The 22403-nt window shown below is 39.7% G+C and overlaps 4 protein-coding genes across 5 annotated transcripts in view; 2 read left to right on the plus strand and 2 right to left on the minus strand.

The window, feature by feature from the left end:
* The first annotated feature begins 1344 nt into the window (after positions 1 to 1344).
* Positions 1345 to 9104, plus strand: hapstr1a (HUWE1 associated protein modifying stress responses a). Its single transcript, XM_014982663.2, has 5 exons — positions 1345 to 1821; positions 2806 to 2886; positions 3814 to 3881; positions 4090 to 4300; positions 6214 to 9104. The coding sequence occupies exons 1-5, from the start codon at positions 1626 to 1628 to the stop codon at positions 6531 to 6533; spliced, it is 876 nt and encodes a 291-aa protein (XP_014838149.1). The 5' UTR covers positions 1345 to 1625; the 3' UTR covers positions 6534 to 9104.
* A 508-nt stretch (positions 9105 to 9612) lies between these two features.
* dctn5 (dynactin 5) lies at positions 9613 to 12223 on the minus strand. Its single transcript, XM_014982664.2, has 6 exons — positions 12055 to 12223; positions 11857 to 11925; positions 11652 to 11770; positions 11290 to 11401; positions 10296 to 10398; positions 9613 to 10197 (listed from the first exon to the last, which is right to left on the minus strand). The coding sequence occupies exons 1-6, from the start codon at positions 12100 to 12102 to the stop codon at positions 10100 to 10102; spliced, it is 549 nt and encodes a 182-aa protein (XP_014838150.1). The 5' UTR covers positions 12103 to 12223; the 3' UTR covers positions 9613 to 10099.
* Positions 12224 to 12420: 197 nt separating this feature from the next.
* Positions 12421 to 14737, plus strand: ndufab1b (NADH:ubiquinone oxidoreductase subunit AB1b). Its single transcript, XM_014982665.2, has 5 exons — positions 12421 to 12633; positions 13716 to 13835; positions 13965 to 14052; positions 14250 to 14351; positions 14427 to 14737. The coding sequence occupies exons 1-4, from the start codon at positions 12463 to 12465 to the stop codon at positions 14339 to 14341; spliced, it is 471 nt and encodes a 156-aa protein (XP_014838151.1). The 5' UTR covers positions 12421 to 12462; the 3' UTR covers positions 14342 to 14351; positions 14427 to 14737.
* A 271-nt stretch (positions 14738 to 15008) lies between these two features.
* Positions 15009 to 22403, minus strand: part of tnrc6a (trinucleotide repeat containing adaptor 6A) — a 39221-nt gene continuing 31826 nt past the window's right edge. For both annotated transcript variants that reach the window (XM_014982657.2, XM_088008227.1), the window contains 3 exons: positions 22305 to 22375; positions 22069 to 22208; positions 15009 to 20968 (listed from right to left, as the gene is read on the minus strand). In XM_014982657.2, coding sequence (XP_014838143.2) covers positions 20620 to 20968; positions 22069 to 22208; positions 22305 to 22375 — 560 coding nt within the window. In that variant the 3' untranslated portion in view covers positions 15009 to 20619. The remainder of the gene's footprint in view (positions 20969 to 22068; positions 22209 to 22304; positions 22376 to 22403) is intronic.

The raw sequence follows: 22403 nt of genomic DNA on the forward strand, positions 1-22403 counted from the left end.
GCTTCCATTGCTCATTGCTAGCTCATGAGGTAGGATAGCAATGTGCTTTCCCTTACTTGATCCTCCTGAGTGCTAACTACTGCAGCGGACTGTTGCCTGTCTGGCATGTTGGGGTCTCAGGAGAGGTCTCTCCTGCTCGGTGCAGGGTGGTCTTGCTGGCAGAGCTGTGTCCATATGATGGGCTGCCATGGAGACTGGGCTCTAGGTCTGGCCTGTGTGGAATAGGTAGCAGCATTAGCAGCGTAGCAGGTAACTGGGTCAGCTGGTTCTGTCAGTTTTGCAATGTTTTCTAAGGTTCTTACCCTTCTAATCACTCTGTACCTTCAGGTGACATTTTCACGTAGATACTGTACCCCTTGTCAACATACACAAGCACACATCCATCCACCCACGCATACACAAATAATGTAAATGTTTGAACAGAATGTTACTATTACAGCAATTTGGCCTGCCAAATGTTGACGCTGGGTACAGTCCTGATTTAATAAAGTCAATCAAGCAATTACGTAGTATTCGAACATGAGGGAACGTTTTTGTAAAGCTAGTTTGCCCTAATGCATGTGGGCAACCAATTTCTCTATTCAGGAAATGCCAAGATAAGACAAGTGAAAAAAATATGCAAATGTTGCTGATTGAGTTCTATGTGTGTTATATTATGTTCTCAATTTATCAACTGATGGGACCAGAGTTACAGATCTTACAAAAACAAATACATTATAGCTAATCATATGTCTGTCTTTTTCCTTTTCTATTTTTTTATTTTAGGTATGCAGTGAGAAGTTTGAATGGGATACAAGCAAAAAAAATAGCTGAACATTTCTAAGTTGTTGCTCTGTTCTTGTTTATTTTCGTAAAATTTAATAACTTAATTTACTTTGAGGTAAATATAGTAGATAGTTTTTCATTCTTCTGGGTCACCATAATAAAATAGTAAATCTGAATAATTTGGATAGTTATGTATACATAATACTTTGGATGTATAACATGCTTCAGTATGTCATGACTGAACGTTGTAAAAACATAAATATAAGCTATTTAATATCAAAATGATTCATGTATTTTATTGAACAATCTATTTTATTTTCCAAAAGTAACTGACAGATTAAAACATTTATTGATAAAATATATTTAAGGTTTTTACATTCATTTTCAACATAATATAATATAATATAATATAATATAATATAATATAATATAATATAATATAATATAATTAATTAATATAATATAATATAATCAGAGCTTCCAACAAAACTTTGAAGCTCTATTTTGCCAGTTTCCGGACGGACATGTTGGACAGCCAATCATAAAGCGTAAAGACTTAAAGCCCACCCACAGTGCTAATGTGGCCAATTGTTGTTGACATATGTAGCAATGGGTGGAGTGAAGTACATAACATGATAGTGTGTCATGTATATATCCCGACGTCGGCAAGTAGAGAAAAATAGTTAGCTAGGCTTATCTTCTGAGGTAGTCGGGAGAAGCTGCGGTGCTAAATTAGAGAACAAAAAGAAAGAATATATAACAGTATTTATGACTTTATTTATATAACTATATATATGCTGTCCAAATATTATCAAATTAAAACGTTAGAAACGAATTTCCTCCGAGCTCTCTTGCATTAAATGGAGGAGAAGAAGGAAGACGGGGACTCGGAGATACAGGAACACGGACCGGAGCACTGGTTCTCAAAATGGGAGCGGCAATGTTTAGCCGAAGCCGAGACGATGGACCCGGGCGAGGAAGAGGCCGACAATGACCAGGATAAACTCTGGCATCTCTTCCAGAACTCCGCCACTGCCGTAGCCCAATTATACAAAGGTAAAAAAAATGGCAGCACTTTCTTGTCAGCTTGTAATAGCTTGGCGAGAGGTATGTAGCTATTTAACAACTGCTAGTTGGTTAGCAACCCGGCTCTGTATCTACAGTAACTGTGAGCTAAATGCTAGCTAGCTTAGCCAGCTTGCTAGCCGGTATCAGAAGTAGCGTTCACAGGTGACTTTTTAAAGCTAAAGTTAGCTGGGTTGTGGTTTCCAGGGATTAGCATTTTCCTGTTTACGTAAAAAAAATATATATATAGTGCCATACGTTGTTTTTCTGGATAACCAAAGCATAGCAATATAGATAAACGACAGTGACTACTTTCTTTAATATTATACAATTTGTTGACATTAACTGGATCGTAGCTAACTTCACATTAGCCAAGTAGTTACAAAATGGCGATGGTAACAACAGTCGTAGCTACGCGACATTCCCAGCTGACTGTCAGTGTTAACAAATGCTATGAAGTCAAAGTGGATATTTTTAAACGGTTCTTTACATATTTAATGAGAATACATCACTGTACGGTTGTTGATAAAACTCGTGTTTCCCTGCTAATCCGGAGGCTGCCTTTGGCGAGCGTTAAAATTACAAGATGGCGAGGAAAATATTTGCTCCCTGCTTTCACAGTCTAGTATTTTACATGTATAGATACCCCAACAGCAACGAGTTTGACGTATTGTTTGTCTTGTATGTATATTTCGCGTTGCTTAGGAACTTTACTGCTGAGAGTGCAGTTAAGTTCGGTACTTTCTCTCCGCTGCCCTGTTGGCCGTCTAGCTGCCTGCTGACATCTATTTTTATGCCAAACCCCATCTCTGCAGTTGTAGAGGCCAGACAAAATGGCGTTTATAAGTGAACCTCGCTTCTTCAACCCCAACCCTCGATATGCTTTAGTCGCATACTTCTCACAGAGAGTCCATATTAAAACAGCTCAGTGTTGTGTGATGTATAGTAACTCTCGTCTAACCTTCTCTTCCACAGACAGGGTATGCCACCAGCAGGGCCTGTCATTGTGGGTGCCGTTTCAGAATGCTGCTACTGCAGTAACCAACCTTTACAAAGGTATCTGTCCATGTGATTGGCATATGCTTTTTCAGCTGCTACCCGCTCATTAGACTTGACGCCATCAGTTTAAAAGCTGAATAGAAGTGTGCTCACACGTATATTCATTCAGATGATGAGATGAACAGGTATCTATCATTGCTGTCCTCGTGTACCTCATGGTGTCAAAAGTTGTATTGTATTGATCGCTGCATTAAATGAATAGACTTCACAAGGTCTTTACAGATGAAACTAAAATACTTTAACAGAAATAAGTGAAATTGGCCAGAGCTGCAAAACTTAGTTAGGATACTAAATTCAGGTCTGTCAAGTTTTTTCTACAATACGCATTCCAGTGCCTTTAAAAAGTATTCACACTTGTTCATACTTTGTCGCATTACAACTGCAGGCTTCTATTTACATTATTGTAATTCTGTCTAGACTTATATAAAGCAGTAGGTCTCCACAATATAAGAGAATCACAGTAGAACATAATAACAGTAATTATTTACGATATTAGCAGCAGTGTATGCCTATTTTCTTCTGTCTCGTCTGTGCGTCTGTCCCTCTGTGACCTTTAGCATTCTGGGCAATGCCATTTGTTTCCAGTGTTGGCATCTGTTACTGCGAGATGCTGTCCAACTGGTTGAATATTACATTAGCATGTCATATGCAAGTTCATAACACTTAAAATATATTAGTCAACATTTATTGCACTGCAAACAGTCCCTTTTGATATACATTTTGCACACACCGATATTACGATGTCGATGGTATATTTGTGCAGCTTATGGACTGAACGTGTTGAGAGGTTCAATGTGTACTAGTTCTTCTGTAAGGCACAGCATGTATTAATATAAAGTATTACACTATTTAGATTGACTAAATTATTATTAGATCCATGACTGCAGAATTTTTGGAAATGATCAGTGATGTCTTCCACCTCAGAAAGTGTTGAAGCCCATCAGAGAAGTTGTGACCGGGGCATCCAGATAGGTCACCAACGGCGTAACAAGGTGGGTCTACATCTTTGTTGATGTTTTTTTTTTTTTCCCTCTTTGTGAACTTGGTAACCTGTGTCCTTTACACATTCCTCTCATATTTGTCGTTTGCAATGGGGAAAACAGTTTATTTCAGATCACAGTTATATGTCCGCAGCAGCAGAAGGACCAGAGAAACGTATCAAGCTTCAAACAGATGATACAACTGATTGGTTCCTTGCAGGATATGCTGGCCTGGGTGAAAAAGCGCCGAAGAACCATTCGTAGGGAGGATCTCATCAGCTTCCTGTGTGGCAAAGCCCCGCCACACAGGAGCAGCAGGACCAACTCTCGGCTGGCCATGGTGGCCCCCAGCAGGGCCAATTCCCCGTCTGAGACCGGCTCGTCTGTGGAGACGGACCTGCAGCCCTTCAGGGAGGCCATAGCTCTGCATGGTGAGGAAAGCTTAGTCTTGCTCTGACACGGCAGATATATTTGATATGTTTACTGGAACGTATGGGAGGTGTCGGGTAGAAGTTGGTTGGCATTTTCTTTTTTTTCTTGTTTTTGATGGGTAAATGTTTCATCCACTAACACAACAAATCCATTAGATCTGTGGTAAAATAATTTATTTATAAGCTAAATGCGTTTCCTCCTGGTCAGCGTTATCTCCTTCTACATAAGTAACACCTGAGTTATGGTGTGTGAGTTTATATATAGTTGTTGGTCACGTGAGTCTGTTTCTTGCTTCAGTCATGCTTCTCTGCCACATGTCACCATTAGATAAGTTTGTTTTGCTGGGGTGTGTCGGCACCGGCCAATCCTAAATGCTGGTCCCGTTTTAACTCTCACCAAGGGAATGTCACAGAGCACAGCAAACTAAATCAAAAGTTTTTCTCTTTTTTTGAAATTTTTAAAATTGATTTAAATGAACTTATCCTGTTCAGATGCATGGATACATGTTTGATTGCTCAGTATCTTACTTTAAAGAGTTTATATTCTAATGTAAACAAAATCAGATGGATCTGATGCCGAGTTGAATTGTGTGTGAAGTATTTTAGTCTCTGTCAGGAGATAAGGGAGTCTCCCTCACATATTGGTAATCTGTACTTTTCTACTTTAGTGATTTTTGTGGATGGGGACAATAGAGACAAATGTAATGACTTTACCCGTTAAAGTTTCTTACATTTTGTCCAATTTTTGAGGATGACCAACTTAAGATTTGTATCTTTTATTTTGATTTTCTTGCAAGCTGTTTTCTTCAATTAATTAAAATTTATTTTGAGCGCTTCCTCCTTGCTCTGCAGTCCACAGTTTCAGAAACGTTCTGTGTTCACATTAAGTCTTTGGACACTTTGCTGTGGATGCCAATGTGTCTCAACAGTTTTCACCTTGGACCATCAAACTAAAAGCTTTAATATACTGGATTTATTTTTTAATTACTTGGACTGCTTTGATGGTACCACTGATGCTGTTGTGTAGACGGTGTGTAATCTAACTTAAGTGACTAGAACTATTATGTGACGGCTTTGACGTTTTAAGCGAGAGAAAAGTAGAAAATGTAGCAGATGAGGTATTCACTTTTGAAATGTTTTAAAGCTGTTGGGTCGAGCTGAATGCTACATTGCTTTACAATATGTGCAATTTAGCTGCTGAAAAGACTGCTTGGGTGCATTGCAGTGGAGTTTCACTTTCATTCTCATAACTTCAGTGTCTAGTGACCAAGATCAGAAATCAAAAACTCAGGTGGCATAGTGGGGAAGTGTTATGTTATAAAAATTATACACCGATACATTATAGTAAAATACTGCTAATACTGTTGGATTGTCAAAAGATGCTCCAAGGTTTCAACAAAGAGCTGCTCAGTCCAGCATCCTAGCATGGCGAACTGCAGATCTATGAAGACGCACATGAACTTGATTGGACACAGGAAGCATTAATCAAGAGACTCAATGTAGCCCTTTAGGAGCTGCAGCACTTTGCAGCTTAGACTGGAGAATCTGCTGACAGGAAATTGAATAGTTAGTCTTCACAAATCTGGCCTTTATAGAAGAAATATTAAAAGGGGGGAGAAAAGAAAAGATGCTGTCTGTGGTGGAAAACCAATCGGTGTGAAACAGGAAACCATCTCATCTTGGTGAGGGGATGCTTGTCTTTAGAGGAAGCTGGATGGAGCGGTTGAAAGATGGAGTGAGATGTAGCAAGAAACACTTGAGGTGAGAAAGAGGTTAACGGTAAAGGTTTAGATGAGAACATTAATGTGTTGGTAAAGTCCAGACGTGAAGCTAGACGTTTGCCATTTCTCGTTTTGTCTTGCTTATTGCTCTCATACCAACTGAAGTTTGTTGGACCATCTTTTCCTCCTCAGGTCTGAGTGGCGCCATGGCGAGCATTAGCGTGCGCTCCGGCGCTCCGGGTTCCCCGACGCACGTGAGCGGGAGCAGCAGCAACACGGGGAGCGCGAGCGGCGGTGGTGCGTCCTCTGGCTCCGGGCCGGTCTGCCGCAGCAGGCGCAACGGCCTCCAAGACGTCGACCTGAACACTTTCATTACAGAGGAGATGGCCCGACATCTGGACTCCCCCGGCGCCACCGCCGCCGGGGGAGGAGGAAACAGGAAGCGCAACTCCACCCAGTGCAGCGATGTCATCACGGACTCTCCTACGCACAAACGCAACAGGGTGATCTGAGCTGCGTGATTAAGGTGGGATGAAGTCTTCAAAGCCAGAATGGACGGACGGACGGATGGGTCTTTGTAGTACAGATGTGCTGATGTACAGACTTCCAAACATCTGGACTGGAAATGAAAGTGAGGCCTGAAGGCTCTTGGTTGCATTTGTTCATGAATTGTGTTCCTTGTCTCCTTTTCCAACACTAAGTACAAATCCACAATGAGAGCAGTGTGTGTGTGTGTGTGTCTGTGTGAGTGTTTGAGAGAGAGAGAGAGAGAGAGAGAGAGAGTGTGTAATTTAGTGGGAAGTTTGGACGGCCTCACGCATTCCTCAGACCAAGCTGCCCTGGAAAGGAGACAAAGAAGGAGGTCACTTACTAATTCTGGGATGTCGACGGTTTTCAATGAGCGGAAAGTACGGCGTGCAGCTCGACGAGCAAAAAGCCACTTAATCTCTGACACGCGTGTGCGCTTCCCTCCCTCAGTCTGTCATCCCCACCCATCACCTTAATAAGGAAGAGAGGGCCATGATCAAACGTCGGACACGCCAAAAAGAGAAAAAATGTCAAAAAAAAAAAACAAACATCGGACGGGGCTTGTCGAAGGCTCGACGTCGGACGGTGTGTTTTCTGTTACTTCCTGTTGCCTGACAGCGCTGCGGCTCGTTCACCCAGCATCACGTCTGTGGCTTTTGTAGCCAGTTGCCGGGCAGATGATGTCTGAGCAGGTGGAGATTAACGTTTGGACACTTAGACCATGTTTCTTTCTTTTTTTTTTTGTTTTTTTCCATCTTTCTGCTGTTTCCGCTTCGGTTGTGACTCGATGTTCTGCGGTTGGTTTTTCCTCTCTTCGCCCAGCAGTGTTAACGTTATCGGCTCATCGCCACTCCCTGCAGCTGGAACAGCCAAGTTGATTCTACACAAATCTTTTTATGTTTTTTGTCATGTTATCGTTTGATAATGGAAATGGAGTCTTATGCCCTTCCTTCTCTTTCCCTGCGTGTTATCATGAGATCCGCTGCAGTTTTATGTGCTCGTGTGACAATTCCGATGAGTTGCAATAAGTGTTTTAGGTTTTTTTTGCACTCAGCCTTCACCTCTGACTCATGCAAACAAATCGGCTCTTCCACTTTCCTCCCCCACTTGAAGTTGCTCTTTAACCCCCAGCAGGTGCTTAAAAAGCGAGTAAAACATTTGATTCCACCCAGTGGTGCGTTTATGCAACCATCCCTGTGTGAGAAATTATTTAATTTATTATAAATATCGTATTGGCAACTTGGTGCACTTGAATCGCTCTTAAGCTGGACTTGTGTGTCGGAGCATTTGATAGGAACGTTGTTGTTTTTGTTTTTTTGCCGCTCTTATAAAGCGATCATTCTGGGGTTCATTTCATTCATAAAGTGGTTGTTGCTTCTCTACTAACATGGATTGCATCAGACACTGAGTTCACATAAATGAAGAAATTTGATTGCTTTTGGTTCAGTGAATAAGAAATGGGCATGGAAGGAGTTTATCAGATTGAAAAAAAAAAATAAGAGTAGCGCAGCCAAACCTGAACTTGCCTGTGGTTGTAATAATCCCAATAATTAGGGAAGCACTTATCAATCTATTCCTGGTTGATTCAGTTTTTTCTTTCTTTCTTTGCAAGCACTAAATAATTTTTAAGAAAGTAAGAAATTAAAGCATTGGAAAGCACTTGTGCAGCAAAGCACAGATCCTGAACCATTATCTGATTTTTGGTGAACTCGGAAATGAATCAGAATACTGGCTGATGCATTTATGGACTCAAAAAGTGGGAGTTCTTAATTGTATACACATTTAATGAATAGGGGAAAAAACAACAAACAAATCTGACTGATCAACGCCAGCTGAATGAAGCAAACCAGATGCAACACCTGTTTATAAGTTATAACTTTGTGAGATTTAAAGTTTTTAGTTTTGCTGACTTGATGTCTCATGCTCTCTGCTCTTCTTTGTGACTTGGTTCACTCCTCTCAGATGATTATTTTTCTTTTAAGGATTAAAAATAATTAAGTTTTCTTTGAAGTGGCACGGCAGGGTATGCTGCTTTCGTCGCAGATTTCATTGTGTTGATTATTGTGATATTTTATATTTAGATCCTGCTGGCTGAAGGAAGAGCTGATTTCTCAATTCTGTCGAAGCAAAGTCCAGAGCCTGGAGTTTTAAATTGATATTTGTTGAAACTTTAGGTGAAAACGGAAAGAACGTCCTGATCAATAGGAAGTAGTTTCGTCAGATTTTCCTGTTGCCATAATAACATTTCAAGTCGGTTGACTTCAAGATACTTAATTTAGGAATCTGAAGTGAATCCTGACCTGCCCGTTTCCTATCTTGGTTTATTTAGAGTTGACATGTTTTTGTTCTTTTCCTCAGTCGGTCATGGCCTTCATCACCTTCATCAGTCTGACTCATGCCACATGATGTCTTCAGAGCCAAAACTATGATCAGCTGTTTCTGGATACTTATTTGTCTAAAATAAGATAAATGGCTAATCTATATACTTAACAAATAATTGTTGGTATGATATATGTGGTTCACATTGTAAAATAAATAAAGCAGTTCAGTTGAAATTGTCTGAGTTATGCATTTTCATTTTTTTAAGCTATATACTGTGTCCAGCCATTCAGAAAAGAGATCACGTTTTAGCGAGAAAAGTAAAAACTGTTCAACTTGGGCATAGCCCTATTTTGACATACCCAACAAAAGATCCAGGAAAAATATTAAACTGCGAATATACTCCTAAAAATACACATAATAAATGGAAGGTTTCAATCAAAGCAACAGGGTTTTCCATATGTAAACGTCAGTTTATCGTCATTTCTCAAAACGTGTTTTCCTAACAGGCGGAAAAACTAATGGCCACCAACAGTTCAGTCTTGAACCACCAGAGGGCGCCAAGATACCGTATTAAAAAGATGCGCCCGTCCTTTACTTCCCTCGAAGAGTCGCTGTATTGATTTTGTATTTCCAAATATCAAGTGGACATTTACCATGAAAAGATTACCTTGCGAGCTAAAGTTGAGCTCTGTATTAACAGAACTCAACATTCTCATTATTAAATACTAGTAGCTTAGACAATTTCACACATTTGCATTTATTTACAGGCTTAAATAATTAAATGTTGCAACAACTGTAAACTTAAATGACAAATGTAAAGCAGACACAACCTTCAACGAGATCAAATAAAAAAAAGAAAATCAAAATGGGGTTCAACAAAGTCTGGGGTATAGTGGGGGGAAAAAAGCCAACTAATACATACCGTTTCATTTTAAAAGCAAAACTACATGGGTGTAGGGTTACATATACAGCCAACGCTGTTGAAGATCCACCAGCTGAATTTTATAAGGTTTTAACCTCTCCTTCACTTACGAGCAGCAGATGAGGCAAAACATTGGTGTATAAAATAAATCAAGATCCAGGTTGTTTTTGTATCTGACATTAAGGATTCAGAAGAACAGTTAAATGAAATCCTAGTGTGATGTTTTGATGAGAAAAGTCCACTGCAGTTCTCCAGGAGCTCCCACCCGTCTGATCGCAGGGCTGGCTTAAAGTGTCGTGGTGCGGTTCAGATCTGGCTGAGCGGCAGGAACTTCTGGTAGTAGCTCTTGGTTACATCAATCATGAGATCCTGTGTGCATTCTGGGAGCTCTGCTGAAAACAGACCTGGAGGAGCACCAAAGAGAGAGAGGGGAGAAAAAAACTATTAAAAGCAGGTTTGGTGGAAAAGGAAGACAAATAAGTCTGCTGTGTGTCCTGCTGACCTGGACATCCGGAGAAGACGGTGAAAGGTGGCACCACTGTCTCAGGAGGAAGCACCGTGTTGTCTAGGATCTTGCAGCAGTCTTTCAGCACACACCGACGGCCCTGCAAGACCGAACGAATAAAATTAACAAACATCTCTGAGTTAAAACCTTTCACCGCCTCCCGGAAGTCGTACTGATTCAGTTTTGCACTCTTAGGTTCCACTGTCTAAAATGTTGGTTAGAAAAAAAATACAAGACAGAAAAAAATAAAAATAAAAAAATCATACAGTTTGTATGAAACTGAAAATCCACTTCAAAATATAGGACCTGCAAAAATTACATTCCAAAAGGACAAAAGGAAGGAAACTTTATGGATGGATAAAAAGTGGACAAACTGATGGGATTAAAAACAGACATAAATAAAGAAATGTACAAATAAGTAGAAAGATGATACATTCATACAACTTTAAAAAAATGGTAGAGAAACCAGAAGTTTACAAACATATATATATATATATTTTTTTTTTTAAATCTCACCGATATTAAATCAGACCAGGCTTCTGTTCTGATTTCAAAGTCGTTGATAAATAAATCTCTGATGCGTCATTTTCACAATATTGTTGCATTTAGCCAATAGAAATAATTTTGGTAATCCTAACTGACCTGCATGAGAAGCTTAGTCTGATTTAACTGTAAATGCCGAAGGGGGAAAAAAAAACAATCAAACAAAAAAAAACTGTATGTCTTTTTATTTGTTGTATGTAAACTGTATTTCTCCATACTCTATTTCCATAAATATTCTGTCTATATGTTCTCCAATCCCTCCCCCCCCCAATAGATATTAATCTGTTGTTTCGGCGCTGTTTGCCATCTTCTCTTCAAAGCATGACCACCATGTGACTGTAGAAGACTGTAGCTGGGAGGCAGTCCCACTTTTTTCCTCTATTTTTTAAGGCTGTCTTTTAACCGTTCTTGGGTTCGTTGGTTCAAAAATTTCACTCCCCCCACTTACTATCACACAGTTCTTGCCGATGTGGACATAGGAACCGATCTGCGCTGCATTGACCACACAGTCCTCCTCGATGAAGACATGGTCTCCAATATGGAGCGGGAAAAACGCCACACTGAAGCAAAACAGGGATAAGGACAAGATACGCTGAATGATTAAAAACATACAGATGTAAGACTCTACAAGCCTGCAGAATGAGTGACTGCAATAAAGTTTGGTTAGGTTTTTTTTAATGCATTATATACAGAGAGATGAAGACATTTGCAAAAACTCAAGCATCTGAATAAGTTTTAAGACAGAACTAAAACAAGATTAAATGTGACATGATCAGCTTGAAGACGTGGAACATGAGAAGAATCCCTTACCCTTTGCTGAACTTTTTAAAAGGTGGTCGAATAACACTCCGGCTTTTTACAACACAGTGTCTACCCACTCTGACATTAGCCAGGTCCCCCCTGATGATGCAGTCATTCATCACAATAGTCTGAAGAAGAAGAAAAAACCAGGACAAGCAAAGCTTAAAACCAGATTTCTCTCCGTTAGCTCGGTGCGTTCGTGTTGTTTTCTCACTTTGCCGTTCAGTACGATGTTTTGACTCCCGCACAGCACGGACTGCCTGCTCACTTTGTTTCCAGAAGCCTGCAAAAACCACAACATGAGTATTAAACCCCTCTTCTGGCGTCCAACGCCCTTCTCCACATTAGCAGACAGCTAGTTAAAAGAGCCGCTACTTTAGCTACTAAAGGATTCAAACGCCGCATCTATTACCGTTTCAATGTACTCCGCTTTGTTGTACAGTATTTCAGACAGCTCCATGGTTAGTAATTAGTTATAATATCAACGACAGAAGTTATTGTTATTTGATAAAAACATCTAGTTGTTATTTCCAGCTCTGAGTTCAGCCCTTTTCACTTCCTGTGTTCTGCGCATGCTCATTCAAGGATCGATTGGTCTGCCCTTGACACTTCCATAATGATCCTTTTAAATAAATTATTATTCGTATGAGTATCACTTTTAAAAAAGACTTCTATAGTATACTATAAAATATTAACCAAAAATAAACAGCAAATAATTTTTTAAAGAAAAATCCTCTCGTATTTAACGCGCATGCGCAGATTGGAGCCCTTGACCTGGAGTCTTCTAACTTGCCTCCGATTCAGCAGGTTCTCCTACAACATGGCGGCCCGTGTCCTGCAGCAGTGTGTCCGCTCGCTTGGCCGGCCCTCATTGAGGCTTTGCCCGGTCAACCTCGCGCTCAGAGCGGCTGTCGCCCCGGCAGTCACCGTCCACCGACCATTCTCCTTCGCTGCAGACAGCCGGAGGACGCGGTGGCTGGGACAGAGCAGGGTGAGTTGCTGCTAGCGCGGCGCAGAGCTGCGGCCTAGCTGTGTGACCTACCCGATGTCTTTCAAAGCTCACAGGCTAATAGCGTCTGCTGCAGGTTTACTGAGATGTCTGACCTTTGTTTTAGCTCGCGGACTAATTTTTCAACACGATTGTGTGGCCACAGTTATGAAGGAATGCTATTGCGACACAACTGCTGAGTTTTGTGGCTTGTTAGCACATAAAGCTAGCTGTTAGCAAAATTTACTGGCATGTGTTGTTGTACTTGTGTTGAGTAAGTCTGCACCCCAGACACGCATTAAATTAAATGCTTCTAACAGTGAATAATAACCACTCTCTAAAGGCATGTCTTTATACACTTAGAAGACTGCGAAGGAATAGCAGAAAGGTTCAATTTACGCAACAAAGACATCACTATGGATTTGTTATTGAAAACTTGAGTCTTCAGGGATTAATTACTAAATATTCTGTGCAGTACACGTTTGCTTTACTACTTTTTACAGGTGAAGACGAGTAAAAATGTAACCGGTCTAAATTAAAAGATTTATCCCTTTTCCTCCAAACAGTTGTTCATCCTATCCACTCTGCACTGTAGTTAACATTTATTCCTAGTTTATTACAATTTCTTAATGAATTAAATCATAAAGTGTAAGTACACCAAAGGCACGCTGTTACGAGCTTGTTTATTTTTATCTTGTTTATAATATCTTTTTAGTATGGACCTTCTTGTGTGTCTTTAATAAAGATATTATCTTCTCTTAGTAGAAATTAGAAATTGGCATTACAAAACAATTCATTTGCTGAAATACCTTCTTGAATGAACCATGGAAATGCTTGAATGTGTTGCTTCGTACATTCCTGTGCATTTTGCTGATTGTGGAAGTAGCCTAACTTAAGTCGTCTTCGTCAGTAATCACTTCCCCACTGAAAAATGTTAACTGATTGTAAAAAGATTGGATTTTTTGGGTTCCCAAGTGTCTGTTATTATCAGGATTTTGCTGAAAAACAGTGGATCTTTAGTTTAACAGTGGAGAGAAATGCGTTGATCTGAACTTTCCTGTCTCTTTCTCCCGGGCCTTGCTTAGATCTCATCGGTGGGGTTGCTGTGCCGACAGTATGGCGACCTGCCCCCTCTCACCCTAGAAACCATCAAAGACCGTGTCTTGTATGTACTGAAACTCTACGACAAGATCAACCCAGAAAAGGTGAGTTGTTGCAAAGCGAGACAAAAAAAAAAGGTTTCTATTGGATCTTTAGGAAGTCTATATTTTCTTGAGTCAGCATGACTTATTTAAAATGCAATGAAGTCACTAAATAATTGTTTTACTCTCCAGCTTCAGGTAACCTCCCATTTCATGAAAGATTTGGGATTGGACAGCTTGGACCAGGTGGAGATCATAATGGCCATGGAAGACGAGTTTGGTGAGAGCCGGTTGGTTAGTTGTCCAGGTTGAGAAGCAAAGAAGTAGAGATCGCCATGCAGAAATCAGTGGCTCATCTTATAGCATAAGATGCTCTTGAACTTAAAAAAAAAAAAAAAAACCAGGGTCATGTTTTGGATTTCAGTTTTTTTTCCGGCTCATCGTTTATTGGACCTTCCTATTCCGTTTCTGCTGCAGGCTTTGAGATCCCAGATGCCGAAGCAGAGAAGCTCATGACTCCTGAGGAGATTGTACAGTACATTGCAGACAAGAAGGATGTTTATGAATAATGGTTCAAAGGCAAGTGCTTCCACTCTGCTCTCAGCTTCTCCGGAGTGTACACCTTTGATTTTTCACATCACTTTCTACTTGCAGAACGTGCCCACCCCATGGGAAGTACTCACGAAGCAGATCGGCGCCACTTTTTTTTTTCCCCACTTCGACATCCCCGCCCTCGTCAAGCTCTTCGGTCCATCGTAGCGACGTCTGCAATCGCCTGCCGTGTCTTGTGTTTCACTGTATTTAAAAGCGAACATGTGCTCGGGAGCTTGGATGTTGAGAACCTGTATTAAACGAGGCTCTATCAAAGCCCTGAGTTTTATTTTACTTCAGGTTCCAGCCTGTCAAATTGATGTATAATTTTCTCATGAATAGATCAATAAAGGCAGGATGTTTGGTTCTGTAAACGCGGCTCCGGTCTCATTTCATTCAAAGCATACGAATACAGATGCGATTTCTTTGTTACAAGAATTAAGTTTTGTATTAAACACCCAGTACAGATTTGTCATTTCCATTGATGAAAGGATAGAAAAGCAAAGCACTTTGGAGGAAAAAGGGAGTCATTTATGCAATGAGATATAAGAGACTACTTAGGCTTCTTACCTGGAAAACACTGAACATAAAACACCAAGGACTTTCCAGGTAGTGGAGAAAATAAAGACGTGGTGAGCTGGAGCGTTTTGTCACTGTTAGTCTTTTATTGAGGGTTGTACCCAAGTTATACAGCTTTGTATGCCGGCTGCAGGAGCCAGACGGTTACAAACAGTAATCAGTATACGAGTACAGCCAACAGAAGACCTACTAACTACTACTCTACATCTTAATACAGATTCTCCTAATACTAAAATCCAGAAAATTAAAGAGAAAAAAAAAATACAGAACAAACCAAGCGACAACAAAAAAAAAAGGATAAAAAGATTAAATGAACCCAAACATATAGACAGCATCAGAGGAGACATTCATTATTAGAGCACACTGGAGTTGGTTTTCTATACCATGTAATATCAGGCGACTTCATTTTTTTTTTAATGTTTTTGTGTTTTTTGTCAATTTATACCCATACAAATAAAGATTGTCCTTCAAAAAGTGCAGATTCCACTGAAGTTAAGATAAAATCCTTTGATGAGCCGAGGAAGACATTTGGAAAATGAAAGCAAAAGGTACTTCCTGTTCTGTTTGTTGGAAAGGACCGCGTCCTCCCGATGATTAGACACTGTACGCTTATATTCTCATATATTTATATATATATATTATGTATAGTTTCAACAGTCTCCCCAAAGCAATGTGCATAATAGTTTTAAAGGTGATCCAACTACACACTGTGGATTGATAGAATCTCTATAAAAAACATTGTAGTTGTGTAAAATTTGCAGTTTCACCGGCCAAGCTGGGAAAATAAATGGACTTTGCAAATCTTAACCTGTCGTCTCCTGCTACAACTGGCCCTGTTAGGTAATAAAGGTTCATCAGGTTGTTTTTTGTTTGTTTTTTTTTTTGCTTTTTTTTTTGTTTTGTTTTTTGTTTTAAGATTATTAGAAGCAGTACAATTCAAAGATGGCACATGTTTGAGGAACGTTATTGGGAATCCCATCTCAGCTGCGTTTCTACAAAGGGATTTTTTTTATATATATATATAATTTAGAGAACAGAAAACCCAAGGTGGACATGGAAGCCTGGGTTCAACACTCCACTGCATAGTCTCTCTGAGCAACACCCAACCCCGAGAAAGAAAAGGGGGAAAAAATAAAAGTAAAAAAATAAATCCCACCCGTCCCCGACCCACATCTTTGTGCTGGTTAGACTAAAGCTTTTCAGGGTTTGTACATGTGTGGTCATACTAAGTGTAAAACAAAAGACAGCAGATTCTCACAGTTTTTGTTTTTCTTAAAAAATAAAATAAAAAATAAAAATAGCCTTAGCACTTTTGATCGACCGTAGGAGCCGTTGGGTGTGTGTTATGATATAATATAGCATTTTAGTCACAGGATAGTTAAGAGAAAAAAAAAAAAAACCACAAGTCACATTATTTGTACTTTAAATATATATATTTTTTAAAGTAGTAGAGTTTCACCAGCGACCCTCCCTCCTCTCCTAGCAATCTCTTTCCTTCTTTCCTCCCCTCGTCTGGCCCTGTCGTCAAGCTGCTTGGCAGCTTTTTGGGGATTGTACATTGCTCATGGTGGTTTTCCTCATGTCATCTTTTTGCAAATGTATTTTTTTTTCTTCAAGCATTTAACATTGTCCAGCTTTTTAAATACATATATGCACACATACAGCTTTAAAAAAAAAAAAAAAAAAAAAAAAATGCAATCCCTTTCCTTCCCTAACAACCCTCCCTCCTCGATTTGGCATAAGTTCACTCTCTCTCTCTCTCTCTCTCTCTCACACACACACACACACACACACACACACACACACACACACACACACACACACACACACACGTGCATCTTCACACACACCAACAGTAGATTGAACAAGACAGAAAGATAGCACAATTCTGCTGGGAACAAAAAAAAAAATTAAAAATTATTACTGAGAGGCGTTTTACAGACGTTGCTTGTCCCTTCTCTAACAGCGCTAGCGATGCCACCTCCGAGGCTGCTCAGAGCTCAGTTATCGTCCCACTAACGTTTAAGGTAAGGATACTAAAGTAGGACAAAACCGCTCTTAGATCAGCGCAGGAAAATGTGCGTTGCTAAAAACAAAACAAAAAATAAATCAGAATGAACAAAGTCCTTTTAAACGAGCAGAAAGGGAATATGGACAGATTGGGGTCGACTTCCTCCATACTCTCAAGACAGTTTCTTTTTCTTTTGGATCTTCTCCCCTGTAACTGAGCTTAGGGTTTGGATGTGGGAGAGTCGATTCAAGATAAGCCAGCAAGGAAGCGAGTGGAACCCTGTGTGTCCCTGAAAACGAGCCTTATAAGTCACATCCTCTTGCCTGAGTCACAAAGGGGCTAAAAAAAATAAAATCAAAACTATTTTCAGTCATGAGTATCTCCCGCCATGATCGCCAGGCATGGTCAGAACATCCCCGTGCTTCTTAACCCCGCCCTCCAACAACAAACCAGGAGCAGCAGCTGCAGTTCCTGCTCCGTCCCATGCGGTGGCGACATGGCTGAAGATGCTGAATGCGTCAAATCGGAGCTCCGCTGAGCCTTTTTTTTTTTTTTAACCGTTTTCGCTACAATCCGAGGCGAGGAAAAAACAAAAACAAACAAAAAAAAAAAAAACTAAGCACCGTCGACTTTAGCCGCAGCTCACGCCACACAATAGTTACCCTGTCGCTAAGCTAAATCCTCGCCCGGCCTTATGACCCCGACCCGACTCTGGTGTTTCCTCCAATCCGCCCGAGTGCAAAATCCAAGGCTCCTCAGTTCATTCTGTCAACTTAACTAAAAAAAACAAAAAAAAAAAAACACTAAAAACACAGTTCAGATGTTCCATTTGATAACTTCAACAAGACAAAAACACAAGATATATATTTATATATATTTTTAGTTTAAGCAAAGAGATGTGGAATTAAGTAAACTAATCTTTTTTGTATGATTGAATTATTTGGTAGAGAGCATTCAATACTGGCACACACCACTGTCAAGTCTGGCTAATACTCAAGGTTTATTCACTACATACGTCTCAAAGTCGCTTATTTTATATATTCACGGTGGAGAAAAAAAAAAAAAAAAAAGAAAAGAATACACAACTAAAGCCAAAAAAGCTTGTAGTACTTCTGAAATAAAAACTTTATATTGGTGTTGGGAGTGGGGGATGTTAATGTGTGCATGCCAACACACACGCATAACAGGCTGAACACGGGAAGAGAAAAGTAAAAATAACACGAGAAAAGAAAATTAAGGTCCATGGCTTCCGCTAATGCTGATCTCGTCCAACGTGCTCTGAAGCTTTCGCCTTGTCGCGCTAAAAATTGTGCATCATAGTAACTCAACAATCACTGGTATATAGGTAAATTTAATGTTCACGCAAGTATTTCTTTTGAAATCAACAGTTACATTCACACGGTTCTCTCTCTCTCTCTCTCTCTCTCGCACACACACGCACACACAAACAAATCCATGATGTCAGAAACTTCAGATGAGTACCCCACCCTTCCCAGACCCAAAGGATGGGAAGAGAAAACCAACCAACCAAAAAAAGAAAAAATAAAGAAAAGAAAAAAATAAAGAAAATAAAAACAGTACAACAATACAATCATATTCTATTTGTAAACAGGTAGAAGCCACTTGACTTGTTGCATCTTCGGACACATTTAGGATCAAGGCAATGAAATGTGGACGACTTTTGCACTGTTAAAATATCTTCAACCAAAAAAAAAAAAAAATTTTTGTTTTCTTCGTTTTTTGTTATATACCTTTTTAAAACACATTTGTGGCAATGATTATAAGCAACGAAACAAAAAAAAAATAGCATGTAGTCGTACTTAATGAAACATTTCAAACATTTTTTTTGAGAGACAGGGAACAAAAACGAAAAGAAAAACCTCTCGGCAGGCCTTGTGAATACGAGAGGCTACAGTATGCATAGATACAGATTTTGCCTTTTCTCTTGTTTTTTTTTCTTATTATTATTATTATAAGTGACGAGACATTTTACACTCACATTAAAAACAGTCCCCAAAGTTTCTACAACAATGGAGTGGAGGAGGAGGAGGAGGAGAGAGGGATGGAGGGAGAGAGGGAGCGCTGGGATGATTTACAGTCCCTCCTCCGTCCTTCCCACCGTCTTTACCGGGAACGCTCCTCCTCCCGCAAAAAAAGACAGCATATTGAAAGCAGTGTGTGAGCTTCTCCAGCTTTAAAGCAGTTATTTGGCAGAGGAAAAAAAAAATTATAAGGAAAAAAAAGACCTTTACATAGTTTTCAGTGCTAGATGTTGGATTTTCCTTTCCTACAAGGAGTAGTAGTAGTTTTTATTTTTTTTGTTTTTGTTTTAAATTCAACTACAAGGGGCGAGGGGGAAACTGGCTTGATTTCCTGAGAACCATTGCTGGTTATTTAGCAGACAAGAAGAGGAATAGTTTAAATAACCAACGCCATGGCCAAGAAAAAAAAAAAAAAAAACACTGATCCGAATTCCCAGAGTTACAACGCATCGTCTTCATCCTCAAGAGTTTTTTTTTTGTTTGTTTTTTCTATTTCTTTTTATAATTTTTATATATACTTTTTTTTTTTAGCTTTTTAATTTTTTTTTTAATTTTTTTTTTAGTTTATCTTCTCTTTAAAATGAAGAATGGACACACGTTCTGCCTCCTAAGTCTTGTAAACAAGAGGTTGCAGTGTGGCACCTCCAAAAAACATTGAAAGCCTATTCTGAAAGTGCTGTTCCCTCCACGCTCCATTAGGGGGCGACCGGGAGGGCTTGCTAGATAGGCCCCGCCCACTTCTTAGAGCGGGAGAGGCTTGCTAGTCCCAGCTGCGGCTACAGTCCTTTGCACTGCAGAGCTCAACTTTCTTTAGTTTTAAAACAAAAATTGGTGCAATACTTTTATAAATGTCACTTATTCTTTTCATGTTGTTTTATTTCTATCACCAGATAATCATCCTAAGTCAGGCTTTATTTTTGAACTTATCTGTTGATCTTGAACTCCACAACAACGCAGTAAGGTAGGCGTGCCAAGGCAGAGAGGAGCGCACATATACTCATTCACAATGCAATCACATACACACAAAGTACTCGCGCGCACACGTACGATAAGGACCTCAATGAGTAAACAGCTACACTGGAAAAAACTGGCTGCTCCCTCTATATTGCAGATTATATATACTGAGAAAAAAACCACATTCAGTGCAAAGTTAAAAAAGCTCATACTCCAACATCGTCAGCAAACAAAACGCAAACAAAAAAAAATTTGAAAATGTTGAAAATAAAAGAATTGGAATTCAAATAAACATGACGAATGAAACAAAATATATAATAATAATAATAATAATAATGAACTTGACTGAAGCTTTTTTTCGGTCTGAAAGAGTACTACCTGGAAGCAAATATCCATCCGTTCACATTATAGAATTGGCCTGCATGATTCAAGTATTCCGACTGATATGTTTTTGGGCTAAAACAAAGTGGACATATGTGCAGAAAGAGAAACGTAACTTGTATTCCACAGGGGGAGACACCCCGGACCCCCGTTTTCTTGAATATCTTGTAAATGAGAAAGAGTCCCAACTAGTGCTGCTGCGTTTAGAACTACTCTTTTCTTTCAGTTTTCTTCAGCTGATTATTCTCTACTGACCCGTCTCCCGGCCCCCCACTCCCCGTCTGGCGCTTCACATGGAGTCCCCGCCCCCCGTCAGGTGGTCCACCGGGAGGAAGGAGCTGATTGGAGAGGAGCTGCTGATCCGCCCCTGCTCAGCGGCGCTGGGGTTCCCCCACAGGCTACTGGAGTAGTTGGGCCCGCCCCACAGAGAGGATCTGTGCAGGTCGCCGCTGTTCCACTGGCTGGGGTCAGAGGCGCGGCTGGGGAAGGGGTGAGACTGATCCATTCGGCTTTGAGAGGAGCCGATGGCCTGCCAGCCAGAGGAGGGCGTGGCCAGTGACTGCCCTTGTGCAAAGAAGCGGCTGATTTCCTCCTCGCTGGCGAACTCAGCCAGTATAGTAGTGTTCCCCAAAACACACCTGCAGGGACACGAAGACGAGTTTATGTTTGCCCCGACACAAAACCCCGAGTAGAGCTGCTGAAAACAACAAGAGTTCATACTTTTTTCTTTTTACAGTAAAATGTAAGCATTTTTTCAGGATTTTCCAGCTTCACATTTGAGACAAAAACCACACAAACAAAAAAAAATTAAATTAAATTCATCATTATATGATGTTTAGTACTGTTAATAATGATGATGTATTTTACATTCTGTATCTAGGATAAGATGAACTAAAATATAACATTTTATGTTTTGAAATGTTTCATGTGTCCCAGACAGATCCAAGAATAAAACAAAAATTTAACAAATAATAATAAAAAAATAAAAAAAATCCCAATTTCATCAATAATGCTGTTTCAATGTATAAAATACAAGCCAAGCTTTATTTCATCTACACAGATCAATAATTGAAATAATCCAAACGAAGCACATTAAGGTAAATGGCCTTCCTGCTCAGATTAAATGCTTAAAGCACAAAAAAAGTTACAAAAGAAATCTATATAAAAAAAATGCTCTCAGTTTTCTGATATTTAGCAAATGGAAATAATTTTGGTAATGATATCTGACCTAAAATAAGAAAAGTTTGGCGTGATTTAACTTAAGATAGTAAGAAAAAAAAAGTGTGCGTCTTTTTTATTAGGCGTATGAAAACATCTGGTATCAACTGTAACGATTTCCAAATTTAGGCTTTTAATTTAACTTTGGATTGTAATTTATTACAAAACTTTGCAGTTTGAATATCAAGCAGATTTAAGAACTTTTTTACTTCAGATAAAAGGCTCACAAAACTTCACATTTATATAAAAGAAAAACAAAAAAAGTTTCTTCATACTTTTAAGTTGTGTAGGTCTGTCATATTAAATCTCAATGCAGTAAATTCAAATTTGCGGTTGTCAAATGGCAAATTGTAATAAATAAAAGTTTAAGGGAATAAATATTTTGCGATGCAACAGCACTTGGACCTCGAAACAACTGGCTAAAATAAGCTGATGGAAAGAAACGAGTTCGCGAATGACATGAAAAGTTGTATGATTGACAGTCTATAAAGTCTGTTGGAAATAAATAGTTCATTCTCACATGTGCAGGCTCTTCTGGGCCTTGGCGGCTTCATCCTTTGAGCTGTAGCAAACCACGGCGTTACCATGTGGCAGGTTGAGGTGGAATGTGATCAGAGGGCCATGCTGCATGCACAGAGTCCTCAGTGTAGAGCCGTCAATCTGGGAACCCAAAAGGAGCACGCAAGCTAAAACATCAAGCACTTGGATAGTAATGAAACAGTTTGTGCTGTGATTTATTTAAACTACTCTGAGTACCTGAGGTGTGAGATTTTTCAGAACGAGCCATTGGGTTCTCCCTGAGCTGCTGCTGTCACCCCAACTGGAGCCTGATTAATAAAAACATCATTTAAAATA

This window comes from Poecilia mexicana, unplaced genomic scaffold, assembly GCF_051168715.1.
Source record: "Poecilia mexicana isolate PSO_F unplaced genomic scaffold, ASM5116871v1 scaffold_8, whole genome shotgun sequence".
Taxonomy (NCBI): domain Eukaryota; kingdom Metazoa; phylum Chordata; class Actinopteri; order Cyprinodontiformes; family Poeciliidae; genus Poecilia; species Poecilia mexicana.

Coding starts and splice junctions, on each gene's coding strand:
- hapstr1a (XM_014982663.2), top strand. CDS start 1,626: ATGGAGGAGAAGAAGGAAGACGGGGACTCGGAGATACAGGAACACGGA. Junction 1,822..2,805: donor CGTAGCCCAATTATACAAAG/GTAAAAAAAATG, acceptor TCTCTTCCACAG/ACAGGGTATGCCACCAGCAG. Junction 3,882..4,089: donor GTCACCAACGGCGTAACAAG/GTGGGTCTACAT, acceptor GGTTCCTTGCAG/GATATGCTGGCCTGGGTGAA.
- dctn5 (XM_014982664.2), bottom strand. CDS start 12,102: ATGGAGCTGTCTGAAATACTGTACAACAAAGCGGAGTACATTGAAACG. Junction 11,926..12,054: donor AAGCGGAGTACATTGAAACG/GTAATAGATGCG, acceptor TGGTTTTTGCAG/GCTTCTGGAAACAAAGTGAG. Junction 10,198..10,295: donor CGTCTTCTCCGGATGTCCAG/GTCAGCAGGACA, acceptor GTGCTCCTCCAG/GTCTGTTTTCAGCAGAGCTC.
- ndufab1b (XM_014982665.2), top strand. CDS start 12,463: ATGGCGGCCCGTGTCCTGCAGCAGTGTGTCCGCTCGCTTGGCCGGCCC. Junction 12,634..13,715: donor GGTGGCTGGGACAGAGCAGG/GTGAGTTGCTGC, acceptor GGCCTTGCTTAG/ATCTCATCGGTGGGGTTGCT. Junction 14,053..14,249: donor GGCCATGGAAGACGAGTTTG/GTGAGAGCCGGT, acceptor TTTCTGCTGCAG/GCTTTGAGATCCCAGATGCC.